Source organism: Protopterus annectens, chromosome 9.part0 (assembly GCF_019279795.1).
Source record: "Protopterus annectens isolate FY-2018-M chromosome 9.part0, PAN1.0, whole genome shotgun sequence".
Lineage (NCBI taxonomy): Eukaryota > Metazoa > Chordata > Ceratodontiformes > Protopteridae > Protopterus > Protopterus annectens.
In genome coordinates, this window is record NC_056743.1 from 313,392,741 (window position 1) to 313,413,600 (window position 20,860).

At 41.5% G+C, this 20,860-nt stretch overlaps 1 protein-coding gene across 2 annotated transcripts in view; it reads right to left on the minus strand.

Moving 5' to 3' along the window:
* The window catches only part of SLC39A13 (solute carrier family 39 member 13), a 584,382-nt gene that overhangs the window by 485,224 nt on the left and 78,298 nt on the right, over positions 1-20,860 (minus strand). For both annotated transcript variants that reach the window (XM_044082895.1, XM_044082894.1), the window contains exon 3: positions 2,879-3,015. In XM_044082895.1, the coding sequence (XP_043938830.1) occupies positions 2,879-3,015 (137 nt within the window). The remainder of the gene's footprint in view (positions 1-2,878; positions 3,016-20,860) is intronic.

Here is a 20,860-nt window from a genome sequence, read left to right on the forward strand (position 1 = left end):
GCACTTGTGAACTGCTTCTGCTTCGGGCACCGCACGGCAAGAAAGACTGATGTAATGGCGTTGGCTGCATATTTTATACCCCTGACGACCTGACGTCATGGAAGAAGTGACAGCAACTGACGCAGGACCCAAGACTTTGTTAATCAGGCCGACTGAGGGCTACTGCAAGCAGATAACCCAAATGTAATGACTGCAACAGTGAAACACCAAGAATATCAGCAGTGGAGGTCAAAGATTTGGAAGGCTCCGAAGCCAGCTGGGCCAGCCTCGGCACCTTCAGAAGTCTGCGCACCACCCTCTCCCCATCTTCATCTGATAGGCTCCTAGAGGACTTAGAGGAAAGGGTTGGAGAGTGAGATCTTTGAAAAATAGGTGATCTCAGAGTAGGTGAGATCGGTGGAATATCTGTTGATAGGCTCCGAGCTAAAGAATCCTTTTTCGGCTCCAAAGGTCTTGGGGCCGATATAGGGAAGTCAACTGTAATAATCTCAGTCGGCTCTGAAGGCAGTGGTGCCAATGAGGTGGAAGTCTTGGTAGTTTTTAGCATTTTCTCAGGAGGTCCAAATTTCTCAGAGGACACTGGAGATGGCCTTTTAACAGTCTTTTCTTTCTTGCTAGTGGGAGACTTTGTAGAATGTGAGGAAGACGAACTACCTAAATCTTCCTCAAAGGATGGTTTCAGGAGACCTTTCAAAATCAATTTGTTTTTCCTTTCTTGAAGGACTCGTGCTAAATGAGTGACAAAAGGTACAAGTCTCTTGTAAGTGAATTGCCCCCAAACAGTAGACACATACACTATGCCCATCCATTATGGACATTTGCTGAGTACATTTTTGGCATTTCTTAAAACCTGAAGGTTTATAATCCTTCTTTTTAGACTCCTTAGACATAACTGTCACTGTAAGCAAAGGCAGAAATGAGCTATAAATGTACAAAGGGGATTAGCTAGGTCCTCTAACTAAAACGGACCCTAACTACTGGGAGAAAATAACACACCATGCAAAGAGGTAGTAGAAACAGCTAACTAAGTTACCTAGATGAACACACACACAGGCAGAAAGCTAATACTAAAAAACAGTCTAAAATACAGCAAGGCCTGCAATGTAACTACACACTTATCAAGCTAGTAAAGAGACGACAAAGGAGCTCAACAAGAAGAAACAGCAAATGCTAAATATAAATAAATCTAAACTACCACTACAGGATACCGACAAAACAGGCCTGCAGAAAAAAACGTCAGCCAAACAACTGACAAACCATTGACAACTATTTAACAATACCTAAGATTAACTTATCTAAATAAAAGTATTCTAACTATATTCTATAAAAGAAAGACAAGCTATACACATGAAAACACAGAATAAAAGGTTTAACTTAGCCATGGCCAAGAAGAGCACTTCTGAACTTGTAAAGCGGCAAACAAGATCTGAGGATTGATACCACCGCATGATGGGATACCTACCTTGCTTAGAGACTTCGAGCTTCTGTAATCAGTTGAGTCGGAGCCGAGGATTGGGTCCGAGCCCACATGTAAGAATGAAGGTGAGATGCGACATAACATGCAATGTTTTCAAACTTTTATGACAATGCTGAATAAAAACAGCAAATATTGATGAACATTAACGGAGTAACACAAAAACTATCCTGTTTCTCTTAAAATCCCTGTGTATAATAATGCTAAAAGAAGATTAGCATATGCATCAGAAACTACTGAGCAATAAATATAAAAAACAGAATACGAAAACGTAATGGTCTCTGCCTTATCTACTGCAGAGTAGTGCAGCTATCAGAAAAGTTGTTCACCTTCTCCAGGTGACCCTCAAATAAAACATATAGGATATAAATAATACTAAGAAACCAGATGTTACTTTTACATGTGTGCTGTAAGAAGCAACTATTTTGTATGCTTATACAGCATTAGAACTCTTGTTTATTGCAAAGAAACCCCCATGTAATGGCAAACACTAGTTTAATAAAAAAATGGTGTGGTCCTGATGACATCTTTCTGATGTAGTAATGACACAGGGTCACTTAGCAGTATGGATGCCACTGGGCAGGCCAGAGAAGGAAACGAATGTGCATCAGACTTACCTTTTTTAAAAGGTAAGGCAAGGTTACTTCCTAACCACAGTAATCTTAAACGATGGTAAATACCTGGGAGTAGCTGTTAGCAAATATGCCTATTCAGCACTGAAAAATGTCCCATAATAAAGTACACTCTTACAAACATATGCACATGTTGAAAAGGATCAGTCTGGGTAATACGCAAAAATTTAGCATTTGCAGTGTGGCAACTTCAAATGGGTTTCCACTAACCTCAAAAAGAAGCAAATAATGCAAGCACTCATCAGGAGTGGAACCAAAAATGACCCTGAAAAGATTTTCAAGCCAGGAAGAGCCACTTTCCTACAAACACTGTAAAAGCAATTGTTTATATGTACTTCTAATGCCATCACAGACAGAGCTACGCGATTTGTGCTGTTTAAAGAGGTCAATTTAAACAGTGCCTTCTCTTATTTTTGTCTACATCCAATTATATTAAGTAGAGAACAGGTTGGTTAATCATACTTATCACTTTATGTTGCAAGCTGCATGATATACGCCTTTTACAGCATATTTTTATTTTTTTCTGGACTGTTCACCCTCCTTCTACTGTATCAGAGAAGGAGACTTATGCCTGGTACTACTAGACACAGGTGAATTTCAACAATGCAGAGTGCAAAGGAACAGGATTATGACAATACAAAAAAGGGTGATTTGACATTAACATTTCTCATTTTACAGAGCATCTGTACTCTGACACAATCAAACTAAAAAGTGCTACAGACAGCTGTAAAACAGGGGCAAACAGAAGAACACTAATAAACACTGGACTTACTGATGGTGTTGGCTTCCGTTCCTTAACTAGCTCGACATTATTCTTTGTGAATGCTTTCTCTAGGACAAGGAATGTCACAATCCCAATAACTACCCACAGTCCAAGAAGTTTCTGCTGCTGAGAGCTTTGTGTTCCACCTACAAATACAATAGCAGCAAATATAGTAATTACACTGTAACCAGAAAGTGAAATAAAAACAGCAAATACCACATATATATAAAAACTAAACAGATATGTATCTTGTCTAGAAGATGAAATAAGTTGCCAAAATATACTGTCCTGGTTGTACTAATTAGAACCATAATGTGGCACTTATAACATAATACTTTCATTACACACATAGTTGTGCTCACTTAGACTATACAAAACATTAAGAAGACAGGAACTGCAATTCTAAGGGCAGTTGAAAGGTAGCTGTTCTTTCTGAGTTGGGATGCACTTGGGTTGACTTAACTGAGAATTATTTGTTTCTAGAACTTTTTCACTTTTGGCTAACTAAAGTGTGTTTTTAAATTAAGAATGTGACTTCAAATTCTAGTGGCAGTAGAAAGGTGGCTTGGTCTATCTAATTTGGGAAAAGCCCAGAGAAGCTTAAAGTGTGATCATTTCATTGACCAAAGGGCTTAGTAACTTGGTTACTTTTCTTTGAGTCTATAAATTCCACTACTTGTCACACAGTGGGATTTAGCAGAACCTTGTGTAGACACAGCACTTAGATAAATAAAACTTCTCCCTAACTTTATCGAGTACTCAGATGTACAAAGATCAACTTGTTTGCACACTGAGGGGCCTAGCTGTAGTTTATACCCTCACAGCAAACAAGTTAGTCTGCTGTATCACCCCCCTCTGTGGTTTACCTAAGAGAGACTTGGCACCATGGATGGACACATTTCCCAATTTCTCAGCCAGCATCTTGGTAGATATAGGTGCCCTAAAAAGTACAGTTTTGTAACTACCATAAATGTAGATGTCCGATAGGCATGCATCTGCAGTCCTTACAAATGGGGTTGTCCTGTCATCAGGCAGCCCCAAAGTCTGGGTCTGGCCTCGGCTGGTGTCGCACTTCACCCATAGCTGCAGTTCTTCGGGTATAAAGGCATCAGTTTCCTCAGTGTTTCTTGCCCCAGATGCCAGGTGCCCTCTAGGAAGGCTAAATTTGGATAAATGCAAATGGTTCCAAATAGTAGAGAGCAAACAAAAATAAGCATGTATGTACATATATACAAACAAATACACCATAATAGATTCCCCAGCTAGCTACAAGATGGGCAAATACCCTAGGAGTACCACAGAGGGAAGGAGGGTTGACTGCAGATGCATGCCTATCGGACATCTACATTTATGGTAGGTACAAAACTGTACTATGTCCTTCAAGGATGCATCTGCAGTCCTTACAAATGGGTAGAATACCATAGCCAAACTGGGGGAGGAGGAGAAATAAGATTATGTTAAGATCCCTTGCAAAACAGCAGTGGCAAAACCTGCTCGGGATCTGGAGTATAAAGGTAAATTATAATGCTTGGCAAATGTATGCATGGAGCTCCAAGTAGCAGCCTCTAAAATGTCCTTGGTAGCCACTCCTCATAAGAAAGCTGTGGTAGTGGCTGTAGCCCTTGTAGAGTGAGGCCTGATGTTTTCTGGAGTTTTCTTCCCATGGTAGGAGTAACAAAATCTAATGCAATTTCCTATCCACTTAGAGATTGTCTGTTTTGAAATTGCTTTTCCTTCCATTCCTATCGCATATGCTACCAGTAGCTGGTCAGTCTTTCTATTGCTCTTGGTCCTGTCCAGGTAGTAGCGTAATTGTCTATGTACATCTAAGGTATGCAACAGTCTTTCTCCCCTGTTCTGTGGGTTGGGGAAGAATGTTGGTAGGTGGATAGCTTGATTTAAAGATACCCTGGAGACCACCTTTGGCATAAAAGAAGGATTAGTTCTCATGGACACTCTATCTTGATGGAAGATCAGGAAGGGCTGTACTGCCATTAATGCCTGTAGCTCAGATACCCTTCTTGCTGAAGTGATTGCAAGCAGGAAAGCAGTTTTCCATGATAAGTACTGTAATTCTGCTGTTGCTGCTGGCTCGAAAGGAGGGAGTGTCAACTTTTCTAGCACAAAGTTCAAGTCCCATGCTGGCAATGGTGGCTTCCTAGGTGGGTTGACATTTTTAATCCCTCTCAGAAACTGCCTGAGCAGAGGATGTGAGAAGACTGGAGGATTCAAGTCGTATTCTGCTGAAATAGCTGATGCATGAATCTTAATGGAAGAATAGGACAGGCCGTTGTGGAAGAGCTCTGCCAAGTATTCCAGGATGTTAGCTATGTTTACCAGTGACACATTCTCTCCTTTTGCAGTACTCCAAATGAGATATCTTTTCCATTTTGCTGAATAATTTTTTCTTGTTGAGGGTCTGCGAGCCTCCAAGATAATGTCTTTAACCCTTTGAGATAAATCTGGGTTATTTGGTCTTATGCAATGTCTTATTCCAGGCAGCCAGCTGCTGTGTTTTCAGGTTTGGATGCAGGGTTTTGAAGTTGTTCTGTGTTATCAGGTTTTTCCAACTGAAAGATAGGGAGTCCACTTTCCAAGCAAGTGGGTGGAAAGTCCTTGTGCAGAATTTTTTCAGTTGGTGATTGTGTGGGGATGCAAATAAGTCTATTTCTGGTAGTCCCCATTTCCCTGTAATGGTTTTGAAGATGTCCGGATGCAGCATCCATTCGTCGGCATCCGTGGTAGTTCTGCTTAGGATATCTGCTAGTATATTTTCTTTTCCTGGCACAAAAATTGCTTGAAGCTGAATGTTGAAGCTCAGTGCCACATTCCAGAGGTCCATTGCCATCCGGCATAGAGGGTATGAATGTGTGCCTCCCTGTTTGTTGATGTACCACATAACTGTGGTGTTGTCCGTCCTTATCAGCAGTTGACCCTGTCGAAGAAATGGTCTGAATGCCTGAATTAATATGCACTGTTTAATGTCTTCAGACAAACAGTGGAATATAGACACAGAAAACTCACTACTCTAAAAATGTTCATTTGTATGTTAGACCTACTAGTTAAAATACTTAGATGTCACAAATACAATAAACATTATATCCATATCACATGAAAGCAGATGTATATCTATACATATATTTACATCACTTATGATTTCTAAGCTTAAAACATTTAAGTAATCTATAAAAATACTTAAATATGAAATATGAAAATATTATTAAATATATATAGATGTTTATATTCTACTTCTACCATATAATAAATACAAATGTTAAGATAAAAAAATATATATAAAAATATAAACATATGTATAGGCTGATGTTGTCTATTCTACCTATTTAATGACAGCAATTTCAAAATACATCTAAGTATACTATATTGATTTATTAAGATTTTTTATGCTTGATGTTTTATTTGGTGAGCATTTCCCTTTTAATTAGGAATTACTATCTAATTAAGAAATGTATTTAAGCTGTTATTGCTGCGGTGTCCACTGTTTGTCTGAAGAAGGCTTAGTAGAGACTAAGCCGAAAGCGCTTATATTAAACAGTGCATATTAAGTTGGAGTCTGTTCTCATTGTTTGCAGTTCCACCTTGTTCGTGCTTTTACCAGTTTTCATCTTTTTGCTATTTGTGTTTGAATGCCTGAATTGCCAGTTTTACTGCCAGCATTTCCTTTTGATTTATGTGTAGGTGCAGCTGGTCTTGAGTCCATAAGCCTTGTATGCACTTGTCCAGCATGTGTCTGAGGCGTCTGTTGTGATGGTCTGGCTTGGTTGAGTGCTGTGGAAGGGCAGTCCCTTGTTTGATTGACAGGCCTGAGCCCACCATTGGAATTCTTGTTTCAGGCATGGAATTATTGGAATCTGGGTTTCTAGGCTGTGCTTGTGCTGAGACCATAAATTCCTTAGGTACCACTGTAACTTCCTCATATGTAGTCTGGCATGTGGAATCAATATTATGCAGGATGCCATGTAACTGAGAGCTTGCAGGACTTTTCTTGCTGTTAGCTGGTTCTGCTTTGTTAATGCCATGAAGTAGAGAGGGAATTGCTCCTGTTTTTCTACTGTCAGGAATGCCATTTGTTTTGATGTGTCCAAATCTGCACCCAAGAAGGTTATCCTTTGGGATGGTATCAGCCTTGACTTTTTTATATTGACTGTGTATCCCAGGGCTTGTAGTAGATGAATGACCCTTTCCAAATCTTTTGTTAATTTGTTTTTGTTGTCCACTTGTAACAGGCAGTCGTCCAGGTAAGGATAAATTTGAATTCCCTGAAGCCTGCAATGAGCAATTACTGATGCCAGGCATTTCGTGAATACTCTGGGCAGTAGATAAGCCAAAGGGCAATGCTGAGAATTGATAATGCTCTGATCCTGCAAGAAATCTGAGGTATCTTCTGCAATTTGGTCATATGGGGACGTGCAGGTATGCCTCCTTGAGATCTAGAGTTACCAGCCAAGACTCCTTGCCCAGCATGGGAAAAAGCTGCTGTAGGGTCAGCATTTTGAATTTTGGAACAATGAGGTATGTGTTTAAAGCGGACAGGTCGAGAATAGGTCTCCATTGGTTTTCTTTTCTTGGTACCAGGAAGAGTCTGGAGTAAAATCCTTGCCCTTGTTCCATAGATGGTACCCTTTCTATAGCTCTCATCCTTAGTAAGTGAGTTATTTGTTCTAGAGCTTCTGTCTTCTGATTTGGAGGTAGGTTTGGCATTCCTCTCTTCCTTGGTAGAGTATGGAAGTGAAACCTGTAACCTTGGTCTATTGTCTGTAAAATCCATTTGTCTCCTGTGATGTAATGTCAGTTTACTGAAAATAAGGCTAGCTTCCCGCCTAAGGGTGCTTCTAGTTGTTCCCTGGTAGGCGTGCCAGAGCCAAGTCACTGTGATTGTCCTGTGGAAGTGGTGGTGGCTGGATCTGTTGCTGTACCTGCTGGTTGTTAGCCTGCCACTGACGCCCCTGTAGGTACCTCTGGATTGAATTCCTGCCTCTCGAGCTCTGGAGGTGTCTGGAAAGGACCAATTCTTGGAAGGCCAGTTCCTGCTAAACCTTGGAGGCTGGACCTGCAAGAAATCTTGACTGTCTGAACAGATTTTGCTTTCTTCCACCTTCTTCAGCACGCCAAACAAATTGAGCTTATCCATGGGAGCATCTAGGAGCTTTGATTTAACATGGTCTGGTAAGGACTGCTCTTTCAACCATGCATGTCTTCTGATCACTGTGCCAGTCATGGCTGATCTAAAGGAAGCCTCCAGTGCATCATAGCCGCATTTTAAGGAATGATTACTGACCTGCTGAATGTTATGTACCATTTCCTGTACAGATTTTTTGTCTAATGGTTCATCCGAGGACAGTTTTCTAGTTAATTGGTCTAACATAAATTCCTGATACTGAATCATGTGGAATTGACAGTTCAAGGCCCTAGCTGAAAGAGTAGCAGAAGTGTAAACTTTTTTACCCCATCTCTCTAAGGCCCTAGATTCCCTTTCAGAGGAGGTTTTTGGTAGAAGAAGCTGCTACAGCCTTGGGTCCCTGGGAGATAGTTTCGGGATCTGCAAAAGGGGCCTTATACAAATGATAATGTGTGTCTGGAACCCTGTAGTACCTATCGGGCTTAGCAGAATCAGGAGCAGTACAAGCATCATTAAAAGCATCATCCACAACAGTAAGTACTGGAGGAATGGCTAAAGGCCTATGCTGTGGCAAATGCAAAAAGGTTCTAAGCCTTTTCCTAGAGTCTGAAAAATCCTGGCCCTGCCATTGAAATTGTTCCCTCATAGCATGCAAGGTTTCCCAAAAGAAAATTCCTCAGGCGGAGAGGCAGAAGGAATGGAGTCTTCTGCATCAGAGTCCTCATAAGGAGAAAAGGGGCCCTCTGGAGGGTTTGAATTATCTGACTCATCAGAGGATCCATCTGAAGAAACTGGCTCAGGGGGCTCTACTCTAGTCCTCTTCTCTGGAGGTGGGTGAGAGGCCCTGTCTGGATGTGGTTGGGATCCCCGGATCAAAGAAATGAGATCCTCTGCTAGACTAAGCATTTGTGAACTGGAACTAGGCCTGTGAGAGGGGGTCTTAGCAGGCACCGATTTGGTAGATTTTGCTGCTTTAGCCCTGGCAAAGGCCTTAATAGACATGGATGCAGGAGGCCTAGCAGCTCCACGTGCAGGGGTAGAAATATCCAAAGGGATAGTATCAGATAAATAACCTGCAAGAGCAGGTGGGATTTCAGTAGCAGATTCAGCCAGGCTGGATGAGGCCTCGGTAGTGGCAAGCTTTTTTCGGGGGAAGAAGCCGTGGACTCGGTTTCAGGTGTCAGTCCTTTTTTTTTAGAAATTTGCGTAGTCGGAGTATCCGACGGCATAATGTAAGCAAAATCAGAGCCGAAAAACTCTTCAGCAAATTTCCGTGGGTTGAAAGAAGCACAGGCTAGACAAGCTGCTACGTCGTGGTCTGGGCCTAAACAAGGTAAGCAGTAAGAGTGGAAATCTTTATGAGGTATTTGTTTCCCACAGGTTAAACAGTTATTCACTTTTCCTGACATCGGCTGAGGCAAGAAAGAGTCCCCAACGGGTACTTAGCTTTAGAAGTCTTCGGTACTTGTAGTAGTAATCTCTGGTTCTGACCGACCGGCACTTGCGAACAGCTTCTGCTTCGGGCACCACGCGGCAAGAAAGACTGAGGAAAATAAGAACTGCAGCTATGACGTCGGGTGAAGTGCGACACCAGGCCAGACCCAGACTTTGGAATCCGGCCGAGGGCTGCCTGACGACAGGACAACCCCATTTGTAAGGACTGCAGATGCATCCTTGAAGGACATCTATGTGGGATTGTTTCATGTTCACTGACAACCAACTAATCCTTACAGAAATGAATACCTTATAAGACATTGCAGTGTCACTGGAGGCAAGAGTGACACAAAAGCACTCAAAATGATTATCAGGTTGCTGGTAATATTAGTATTACACCAAACGCAAAGTACTAACAATAAAGGCCGACATATGCTGAGGCACTTAAAAGCAACCCTCCTAAACTCTAAAGACCGGCTAGACATTTGTCTAAAAAAAGAACACTCCACCAAAGCAACACCCAATGCATCACACACTGACGCACTCTATGCAGCCTCAGCTACAAAGTTCATCAGCCAAGCCAACACATGGCCCTATGTGTTAATCATAGGACACTCCATTGTAAAACATACAGATATGCCACTTATCAGGCAGAATAAGGATAAAGTCACAGTCGGTTGTCTACCAGGAACCAAGATCTACCAAATCACTCATGCACTCAAGTCATTAGACCACAAGTATCACTATGACTCAGTTCAAATACCCACTATAAAAAGGGATACTTACACAACCCCAAACTTACATGCTGAGAGACTCCTGTACTTTGTAAATACAAATGCCTTGGACTAAATAGTCCCTACACCCAATGGGATGCAAACATACTCAACATGGTACTTACAAATAAGGGAGAATGCTGTGACCCTGGCTAACCCTGTAATATTTAGGAACTAATCTAAGGCAAACTTCCTACTCCTGGGTGTTCTGTTCTTACATAGCTTGTTTCATTGCCTCCCCATCTCAAAAACAGATTTCTGTGTCTCACTAGCTTAACTACTCTTCTTCTTCTACTATGTGCTGTCTTCTCAGACTGTCACATCGCTCTCACACCCCAAATTTCTTCACCTGCCTTAAGCTTCCACTTAAACCATTCTCTCCAAAATTCTTCCCCAGAAATTGCTACACATTTGTTTGGCAGCTCTCCTACTCCTTACGTTAAATACAAAATTTTTACCTCTACTTACTACCACCCTAGAACAAAGCAGAAAGTAAAAATAAAACTTAACATTGCAAAACCACTTCACTCACTCTAACCTTCAAGAATTAAACTATGTGGTGACATACACCTTAACCCAGGCCCTCCTTCCACTTCTACTCCCCTGTCACCCACGTCCCCTCTGGTCACCTCTAATAACTCCAAACAACTATTCTATAGTTTCATAAACATAAAAAGGATTTGTAATAAAGTCACTAAATTGTATGCCTAGATTTGTCATTATACACCAGATATAGTTGACCTTACTGAGACACTGCTAAAACCTCATACTCAGACTCAGAAATTCTTCCCCCAGGATATAACAACATTAGAACCGACAGGCTAAATAAAGCTGGAGAGGTGGCAATCCTTTACCCTAACACATATGAAGTTTCTCCTCTTACAAAAACTCTACCAAATTTCAGTAATGTAGAGCTACTTATCTCCTACATAAAATGAAATGACCACAATTTTATAATTGTTCTATATACAATCACAAAGAAACAATATATCCACCCTTGAAGACATCCTTTACTGGATCTCACATAATATTACCAAGAAACACTCATCCTAGGCGATGACATCAACTAGCGTACTTTTGCTTCTAACTACCCTTCTTCTAGCATCAACATTCATGGCTTCAAACAGCTCATTACTTCCACTCGCTATAAACTCCAGGAAACTAATCCTGTTCTTGACTGGATTCTGGTCTCTGATCCTTGCAACTGTACTGCATCAGGACACCTTCCTGAATTCCTTAGTGATCAGTGCCCTACATACGCTATCAGACATATTACTCACCATGCCAAACAACAAGTATACAAAGATACTTGTAATCTCTAAAGTTTAACCCTTAATCATTTTTAGCTGCTCTGGAGTTATTTAACCGGACTATTCTAACACTAGATGAGGCAGTAGAAAAGTTCAGTTCAACTTCTGTAAGCATCCTTAACAGCCTTGCACCACTATGGAGGAAGAGAATAAAATTTAACTTTAACCCTTGGCTTACTAATCAGAATAGAAGTCTTACACAAAATATAGACAAGGCAAGGAAAGAGTGAGAAACTTACAACTCAATAAAACCTACAGCACTTTAAAGAACTTCATAGTCTAACCAAAAAGTAAGTCAACCTTAATAGGAACAATAGTATTCTGATTTACAAAATAACAATTGATATAACCCCCCCGCCACAAAAAAAAAAAAAAAAAAAAAACTTCTAGTCATCCATTAAACACATTTTGCAACCAGGAACTAACAATGTCCATAACCCTTGTCCCAATAACTCCCCTTTAGAAACAGCCCCAAGATTAACTCATATTTCACTGACAGCATAGTTGCCCTCACCAGTGAATCTTTTCCTGACTTATGTCTGCCACCATTCACTAATACTCCACCTTCACACAAAAAACAGTTGCCATCTTCCTCACAAAAATTATTATCCAAACTTAAACCCTGCTCACTCTCTGCAGATAACCTTACTACAGAACACTTCAAAACTGCTGGTAATGAGATTGCATACCCAGTATCCATTCTTATCAACAGGTCAGTACAGGAATCCTATACGCCTATCATTATGAAAAATGCCATCTCATCTCTCTCCACAAAGGGAACACTTCCACTGAGATATCTAATTTCAGACCCATTGCCAGTGTATCCCCACTTTCATAAATACTGGGGAAAATGTGTCCATAAACAACTACTCTAGCTGTCTTAAAAGAATAATTAGTAACCAATACTCAGCATTGTTTTAGACCTGTCTATTGGAGGACAACTGCCCTCCTAACTTTTACAGATAACATAAAGGCAGGGATAGAGGTAAATTTGCATCTTCCTTATCCTTAGACTTATCAAAAGCTTTCATCACTGTGTCACATAAAAAGCTCCCACTACAACTGTCCACAACAGGTATCACACAACCTACTCTTCAGTGGTGTAATAATTACTTGTCAGAGCACTACCAGGCAGTCATATGGAATTCTACACTTTCCCTTTATCTACCTATTGTTACGTGCCACACGTCTCTTTCCTTGGTGTTCTTCTACATAATACTGTTATAAATGATCTTCATACATCTTTTTTATTAACAAACATCACCCTTATCTGACTCTCAGACAATCTAGAAAATTTAGAAAGAATTACACAGCATGCCCTTAACTCTATTGAGAATTGGCTTTGTAACCACCAACTCCTTCTTAATCCAAAAAAAAAAAAAAAAAAAAAAAAAACCTCTTTATTTTCCCCAAATCACTTACCCAGGAGAAAAACAACTTTAAAATCACATCCTTAAACAATAACCCAATGGAGGTAGTGTCCATATAAAACTGCTGGTGTTAAAGTAGATGACAATCTCAAATATGACCTCCACATACAAAGCAGTATTAAAATAACCCATAAAAACAGGAATGCTATATAGAGCCAATAAATCTAACTTTGATAACATCACAACATGATAGAATAATAAATCCCCAAATTAAGGAAAAACACTACAGTGGGAAGCACCTGACCAGTTGCCATATGAAGATACTTTGCAGCCTTCAGTAGGAAACCGACACAAAAGTTCAGTTGAAGTTGCACAGCAAGGGAAGAGCAGGAAACTGTGGCAGCTCTGACGCCATCAATGTTGTAGAGTGATAAGACTAACAAGTTCCCATATAAAAGAGCAATGGATGACACAGGGTGAAGCTTTAGAGAATATGGCACAGCAAGATTTTCTGGAACTTTCCGTAGAATGCTGGCAGGAAATGAGGAACAAAGAATGTGCCCTTAGTTAAGAAGATAATGATCTAAGAGAATCATTGCTTGATTTAATACAGATGGACAGACATCAATGAACGAAACAGACTACAGAAAGTCAATAAGACCCAAAATGTTAGAAGTTTGATAAAACAAACACAGTAATCAAGACTCTATATAGAAATTCACATGATATAACAGAAGTAAATAGGATATATTACGGTGCAGCTAAATTAATAACAGATAAAGCCTTACCACAAAAACACAGAGCAGTAAGAGAAAGGAAGTGGAGAAATCAAATGCCATCGCCGAAGTATGGAATAAAGAAAAAGTACAGTTTTGTACCTACCATAAATGTAGATGTTCGAGTGCTAATACAGCTGCAGTCATAACAGATGGGGTTCTCCTGCCGTCAGGTGGGTCCTCGGTTGGCCGAATTCCAAAGTCTTGGTCCGGCGTCGGTTGTCGTTGCTTCTTCCCTGATGTCAGTGCGACAGGGGTATAAAAGAACCAGCCGACGCCATTTTCTTCAGTTTTTCTTGCCCCAGATGTCAGGTGCCCCCAGAAGGAAGGCAATACATAAATTTGTGTAATAAAGCAATGCCATATAATCAAAATACAGTAATGCAAGCAAATACATTAAGAATGAATACCCCAATCAGGTTGCATGAGGAGATGTTAGCCAATAGGCCTGTCCCAAGAGGGGAAGGAGGGAGGGAAACCTGGACTGCAGCTGTATTAGCACTCGAACATCTACATTTATGGTAGGTACAAAACTGTACTATGTTCATCGTGCATACAGCTGCAGTCATAACAGATGGGTAGAATCCCAAAGCTAAGAAAGGGGTGGTAGGCACTAGGTGGAACTAGGAGGAGCCAGAATGCCCTGCAAGACTGCAGTGGCAAAGCCCGCTCTAGATTTGGAGTATAGTGGAAGGTGGTAGTGCTTGGAGAAGGTATGCACAGAACTCCAAGTGGCTGCTTCTAAAATATCTTTGGTAGGAACTCCTCTGAGAAAAGCTGCAGAGGTAGCCGTGGCCCTTGTGGAGTGAGATCTGATGCCTGTAGGTACAGTTTTGCCATGAAAAGAATGGCAAAAGCGTATGCAGTGGGCTATCCATTTTGAGATTGTCTGTTTGGAAATTGGCTTTCCTTGAGCTCCTATAGCATAGGACACAAAGAGCTGTTCTGATTTTCTGAAAGGCTTTGTTCTGTCCAAATAATAACGCAGTTGTCTGTGGATGTCCAAGGAATGTAGTAATCTCTCCCTTTGTTTTGAGGATTAGGATAAAAGGTAGGTAAGTGTATAGCCTGATTCAAAGCTACCCTGGATACCACTTTTGGCATAAAGGACGGGTTGGTTCGTAAGGAAACTCTGTCCTGATGGAAGATGATAAAAGACTGCACAGCCATGAGAGCTTGTAGTTCCGATACCCTACGAGCTGAGGTAATAGCCAGAAGGAAAGCTGTTTTCCAGGACAAATATTGCAAATTTGATGAGGCAGCTGGCTCAAAAGGAGGCAAGGTCAGTTTTTCTAAAATGAAATTGAGATCCCAAGCAGGTATTGGTTGTTTCCTTGGGGGTTTTAGATTCTTAGCCCCTCTGAGGAACTGTCTTAAGAGGGGCTGAGAGAATAAGGGTGGATCAATGTTGTATTCTGCAGAAATGGCTGAGGCATGGATTTTGATGGAGGAGAATGAAAGTCCACTGCTTAGCAGCTCAGCTAGATACTGTAATATTTGAGGTAAGTTCAGTTTTCCAGGATCCTGGCCCTTTTTCTCATTCCAGACACAAAACCGTTTCCATTTTGCTGAGTAAGCTTTTCTAGTAGACGGCCTTCTGGCCTCCAAAATGACATCCTGCACCTCCTTGGAGAGTAGGGTCTGTTGTGATGCTAAGGAATCTTCCATGCGGCTAGATTGAGTGTTCTTAGCTGACTGTGAAGAGTTTTGAAGCTGTGCTGAGTCAGAAGAAGAGGCATTAGAGGCAGGGTCCATGGTGGGGAATGCGTCAGGCTCCTCAGGAGTGGGTACCAGTGTTGTCTTGGCCAGTCTGGAGCAATGAGAATCATCTTTGGTCTGTCTGCTCTGGTTTTAATAGAACTTTGGGCAGCAGAGGAAGAGGTGGGAAGGCATAAACTGTCATTGATGTCCAACTGAAAGAGAGAGCGTCCACTCTCCAGGCCTTTGGATGAAAAATCCTTGAGCAGAATTTTGTCAATTGGTGATTTTTGTGGGAGGCAAAGAGATCTATGTCTGGCCTTCCCATGCTTGAATTATCTCTGTAAAACTTGAGGATGCAACTTCCATTTGTGTGGATCTGTCATATTTCTGCTTAGGTTGTCTGCCAGCGTGTTTTCCTTGCCTGGCAAGTACTGTGCTTGTAGTTCAATTTGTAAGTCCAGGGCCATGTTCCAAAGTGACATGGCCAGTCTCCTGTTTGTTTATGTACCACATTACTGTGGTGTTGTCCATTCTTATCAACAGTTGACCTGGTTGCAGAAGGTCTTTGAAAGCTATAATAGCATTTATTACTGCTAGCATCTCCTTTTGATTGATGTGAAGGTGCTTTTCTTTTGGGACCATTTGCCCTGAATGCACCGATCTGTCATGTGCGCCCCCAGGCATAGTCCGAGCGTCTGTTGTGATGACTTGATTTGCTTGAGGCTTGTTGAATGGGAGACCTGTGTTTGTTTGGCATGCTTGAGCCCACCACAGAAATTCCTTTTGAAGACATGGAATTAGTGGTATTATTGTTTCCAAACTGTGGCTGTGTTGAGACCATAGGTTTTTCAGGTACCATTGAAGTTTCCTCATATGCAGCTTTGCACATGGGATTAGTAAGATGCAAGATGCCATGAATCCCAGAGCCTGCAGGATTTTCCTTGCAGTCAGCCTGGTGCAATTTGCTAGTGTTCTGAAGTATTGTTAGTTGCCCCTGCTTCTCTGGCGTGAGGTAGGCCATCTGGGTGTTTGTGTCCAAGTTGGCACCCAGGAAAATTATTTTCCGAGAGGGTATTAGCCTTGATTTCTTTTTGTTGACTGTGTATCCCAGAGAATTCGACAACATTATTACATAAGCCAGATGTTTCAGAAGAATGTGCTTGCTGTCCGCTTGGATCAGGCAGTCGTCCAAATAGGGGTATATTTGTATCCCTTGAAGTCTGCAGTAGGCAATTACTGATGCCAGGCATTTCGTGAATACTCTGGGCAGTAGATAAGCCAAAGGGCAATGCAGAGAATTGATAATGGGTTGAACCTGCAAGAAATCGGAGGTATCTTCTGCAATTTTGTCTGACTGGGACATGCAGGTATGCCTCCTTGAGGTCCAATGTTACCAGCCAAGACTCCTTGCCCAGCATGGGAAGAAGCTGCTGTAGAGTGAGCATCTTGAATTTTGGTACGAGTAGAAATGTGTTTAAGATGGATAAGTCCAAAATAGGTCTCCAATCTTTTCCCTTCCTTGGTACCAGGAATAGTCTGGAATAAAAACCTTGACCTTGTTTGTGCATAGGTACCTTTTGAATAGCTTTCATGTCTAAGAGATCTGAAATTTGTCTTTGTGCCTCTGCCCTTTGATTGTGTGGCAGGTTTGGCATGCCTCTCATTTTTGGAAGGGTGTGAAAGTGGAATTTGTAGTCTCTGTTTATAATGTCCAGGATCCATTTGCCTTTTGTGACAATATGCCAATTTTTTGAAAATAATGCCAGTTTTCTGCCTAAGGGTGCTGCCATTTGAGTCTTGCTTGGCATGCAAAGTGGAAAGTCATTGGGCTTGCTTTCTGAATGGTTGCGAGTTATCCTCACCACCTCTTTGTGTAGGAGCTTGCCATTGTCTGCCTCTAAACGATCCTTGGGATTGCCCTCTGCCCCTCGGGCGCCTGTATCTACCTCTTTGGGGTCTGTCCATGGCTGGAAAGGACCAATTTTTGGAAGGCCAATTTCTACTGAAACGTGGGGGTTGTACCTGTAGAAAATCTTTCACTGTTTGCATTGATTTAGCCTTTTCCTCCATTTTCCTTAATACCTCCTCAGCATTAGCACCAAATAATACATCCTTTTGTAGAGGGGCATCTAGTAATTTAGCTTTGACATGATCTGGTAAGGTTTGTTCCTTGAGCCAGGCATGTCTACGTATGACTGATCCTGTAACAGCAGCTCTACATGAGGCCTCTAGAGCATCAAAACCACATTGTAAGGTATGTTTACCCACTTGTTCTGCACTGTGCATCAAATCCTGCAACTCCTTCAAGTCTGGTTGTTCAGGTTGTGACATTTTACTTCTCAATTGTGATAACAACAACTGTTGGTACTTTAGCATATGGAACTGACAGTTTAATGCCCTCATGGTTAAGGTGGCCGAGGTATATACCTTTTTTCCCCACCTTTCTAAGGATCTGGAATCTCTCTCGGAAGGTAATGGATTTTTAGCAGTGGAGGCCTTAATTCCCTTGGGGCCCTGTGAGATGGTTTCTGGGTCAGCAGCATGGCTTTTGTATAGAAATTGGTGTGAGTCAGGGACCCTGTAGTACCTGTCAGGCTTGACTGGGGCTGGAGGTAGAGAATCCAGGTTAAGGCAGGCCTTCGAGTACACATCATCTAGTATGTCCAAGACAGGAGGTATAGCCAGAGGCCTGTGCTGAGGTAGCAAGAGAAATTCCCTAAGCCTTTTCTTGGAATCTGAATAATCTTGGCCTTCCCAGTGGAAGTGTTCCCTTAAGGTATGCAAAGTTTCCCCAAATGAGTAATCCTCTGGGGGAGATACAGATGGAATGGACTTCCTCTGCATCGAACTCTTCAAAAGGGGAGTAAGAATGTTCCTGTTCATCAGAGTGCTCTGATATAATGGAGCCCTGATCAGAGGAGGGGGATTCTTCCTCCACTCTGGGCCTTTGTCCGGGGTTGAGAACCCCTGATAAGAGTAATTAAATCCTCAGCCATTTTAAGCATCTGTTTTTTAGGCATGGGGCCTGGAGATGGGCCCTGTGTAGCTTGCCTCTTAGAATGCATGGCTGCTTTATACTTAGTGAAAGCCTTGATGGAAAAAGAAGAGGAAGGTCTGAAGACACCTTGAGAGGAGGTAGACCTGTCCACAGTTTGAGATTCACCTCCAAGAGTGGCTTCGATATCTGTAGTCGGGGTGTGGGCCGAGGAGCCTGCAACCTCGGGCACAGGAGATACCGCCAATGAAGTGTCGTTGGTAGTCAGGGGCTGCGTAGGCGCCTCGCTGAGAACTGGACCACGTGTAGTCGGCTTTGGCGTGGTGTCGGTAGAGGCTGCGGACCTCGTGTGTCGGTCCTTATCTTTGCGCTTTTTAGACAAAACTGGAGTCGGAGTATCCGACGACATAATATAGTTAAATGTTTTGCCAAAATAATGCTGGGCGAACTCCGCCTGATGCTTAATGGTGCGCTTGTTGAATGTAGCACAAAAGCGACAGACCGAGACGTCGTGGTCTGGGCCTAAACAAGGAATACAGAGGGAATGGAAATCCTTATGTGGTATTTGCTTCCCACATGAAATACAATTATTAACTTTGTCTGACATCGGTCTGAGGCAAGAAAAGTTTCCCCAACGGGGTACTTAGCTTTCAAGAAGACTTCGGTTGCAAAATGTTCATAATTTCAGGAGCTGGCCGACCGGCACTTGCGAACTGCTTCTGCTTCGGGCACCGCGCGGCAAGAAAGACTGAAGAAAATGGCGTCGGCTGGTTCTTTTATACCCCTGTCGCACTGACGTCAGGGAAGAAGCGACGACAACCGACGCCGGACCTAGACTTTGGAATTCGGCCGATCGAGGACCCGCCTGACGGCAGGAGAACCCTATCTGTTATGACTGCAGCTGTATGCACGATGAACATCTATAAAGCAATTACAATAAAAGTGCCACTGTTAGACAAGTATAGAAGAAATCGATAAACAAAAATGCCCTGAAAGACAGACGTGATAAAACCAACACCATGTATCAGAATAGACCAGGATGTATCGTACACTAATGCAAATAATAAACTAACGATATCAGCACAGGCAGAAAAACTTTAGAAGATATGTAGATAAATATAAAAGAAAAGTACAAAATAAGCTATTTATTGATGACCCAAAAAAGTTTTACAGATAATTGGGAAACAAGGCAAAAGGAATAGACACACCACCAAAAAATGAAGAAATAGACACATTTTGAAGAAATATCAATGAAGATCCTGTGGAACACAACAAAGATGCTAAATGAATAGAAAAAATAAAAAAAGAATAAGAACTTCAAATGTACAGGATATGAAATGGGATGACGTAACGGCCAGAGAAACTGAATCAAAATTCAGAAAAGCTCCTTACTGGAAAAACTTTTGCCCAGATGCAGCACCCAACTTCTGACTAAAAGTATTAACATCTTTACATGAAGATTTAGCCATTAGTAAGAACTATTTATATGTGTACCCCAAACATACTTCAACCTGATTAACAGGAAAAACTATACTCCTTCTTAAGAGTAAGCCTACAAGATATCCTAAAAAATACAGACCAATAACTCGCCTTCCAACAATGTATAAACGATACACTGGAACTGATGCAAACAGAGTTTATAGTCATTAAGAAGAAAACTCAATTGTGGCAATATAATAAAAGGGTAATAAAAGAAAGTCATATAGAACAAATGATCATTTCTTGTTAAAGTCATAATGGAGAACTGTAAAAAGGGGAAGAATCTAAGTATGGCATGGACAGACTACAAAAAAGCATTTCACAGCACCCCACATTCATGGATAAAAGAGTGCTTACAAATGTATAAGATTTATCAATTATATTACAGTAACCATGAAACAGTGGTAGACCACTCTGCAGGTAAGGCATGATAAAGGACAAATTATTATCCCAGAGATAAAAATTAAAGGGGAATATTTCAGGGTGACTCTTTCTGCTGCTCTTTTGTCTTGCCCTTAACCCATTAAGTGGTCTACTTAATACATTAGGTTATGGCTAAAATTTGGCTCCCAGAAAACAAAGTGCAAACACTTACCTTCTTTTTGTGGAGGATTTATAAAGTACAGTTGTGTACACTTACCATAAATGTAGATGTTCGAGTGTATTCACTGTTGCAGTCATTACATTTGGGTTATCTGCTTGCAGGTAGCCGTCAGTCGGCCTGATTAACAAAGTCTTGGGTCCTGCGTCGGTTGCTGTCCCTTCTTCCATGACGTCAAGTTGTCCGGGGTATAAAACATGCAGCTGATGCCATTTACATCAGTTTTTCTTGTCCCAGATGTCAGGTTCTCCCCTAATGGGAAGCAATTAAACATAAAAGCACAAAGATATACCTCCAACAAAAAAGCAAATACACCAAAAAGGCTTTTAAGCATAGTAAAGGAAAGTAGAGGTATAGCCAAAAGAAGTTAGGGGGCTGGAGGAAGGGTAACCAGGACTGCAACAGTGAATACACT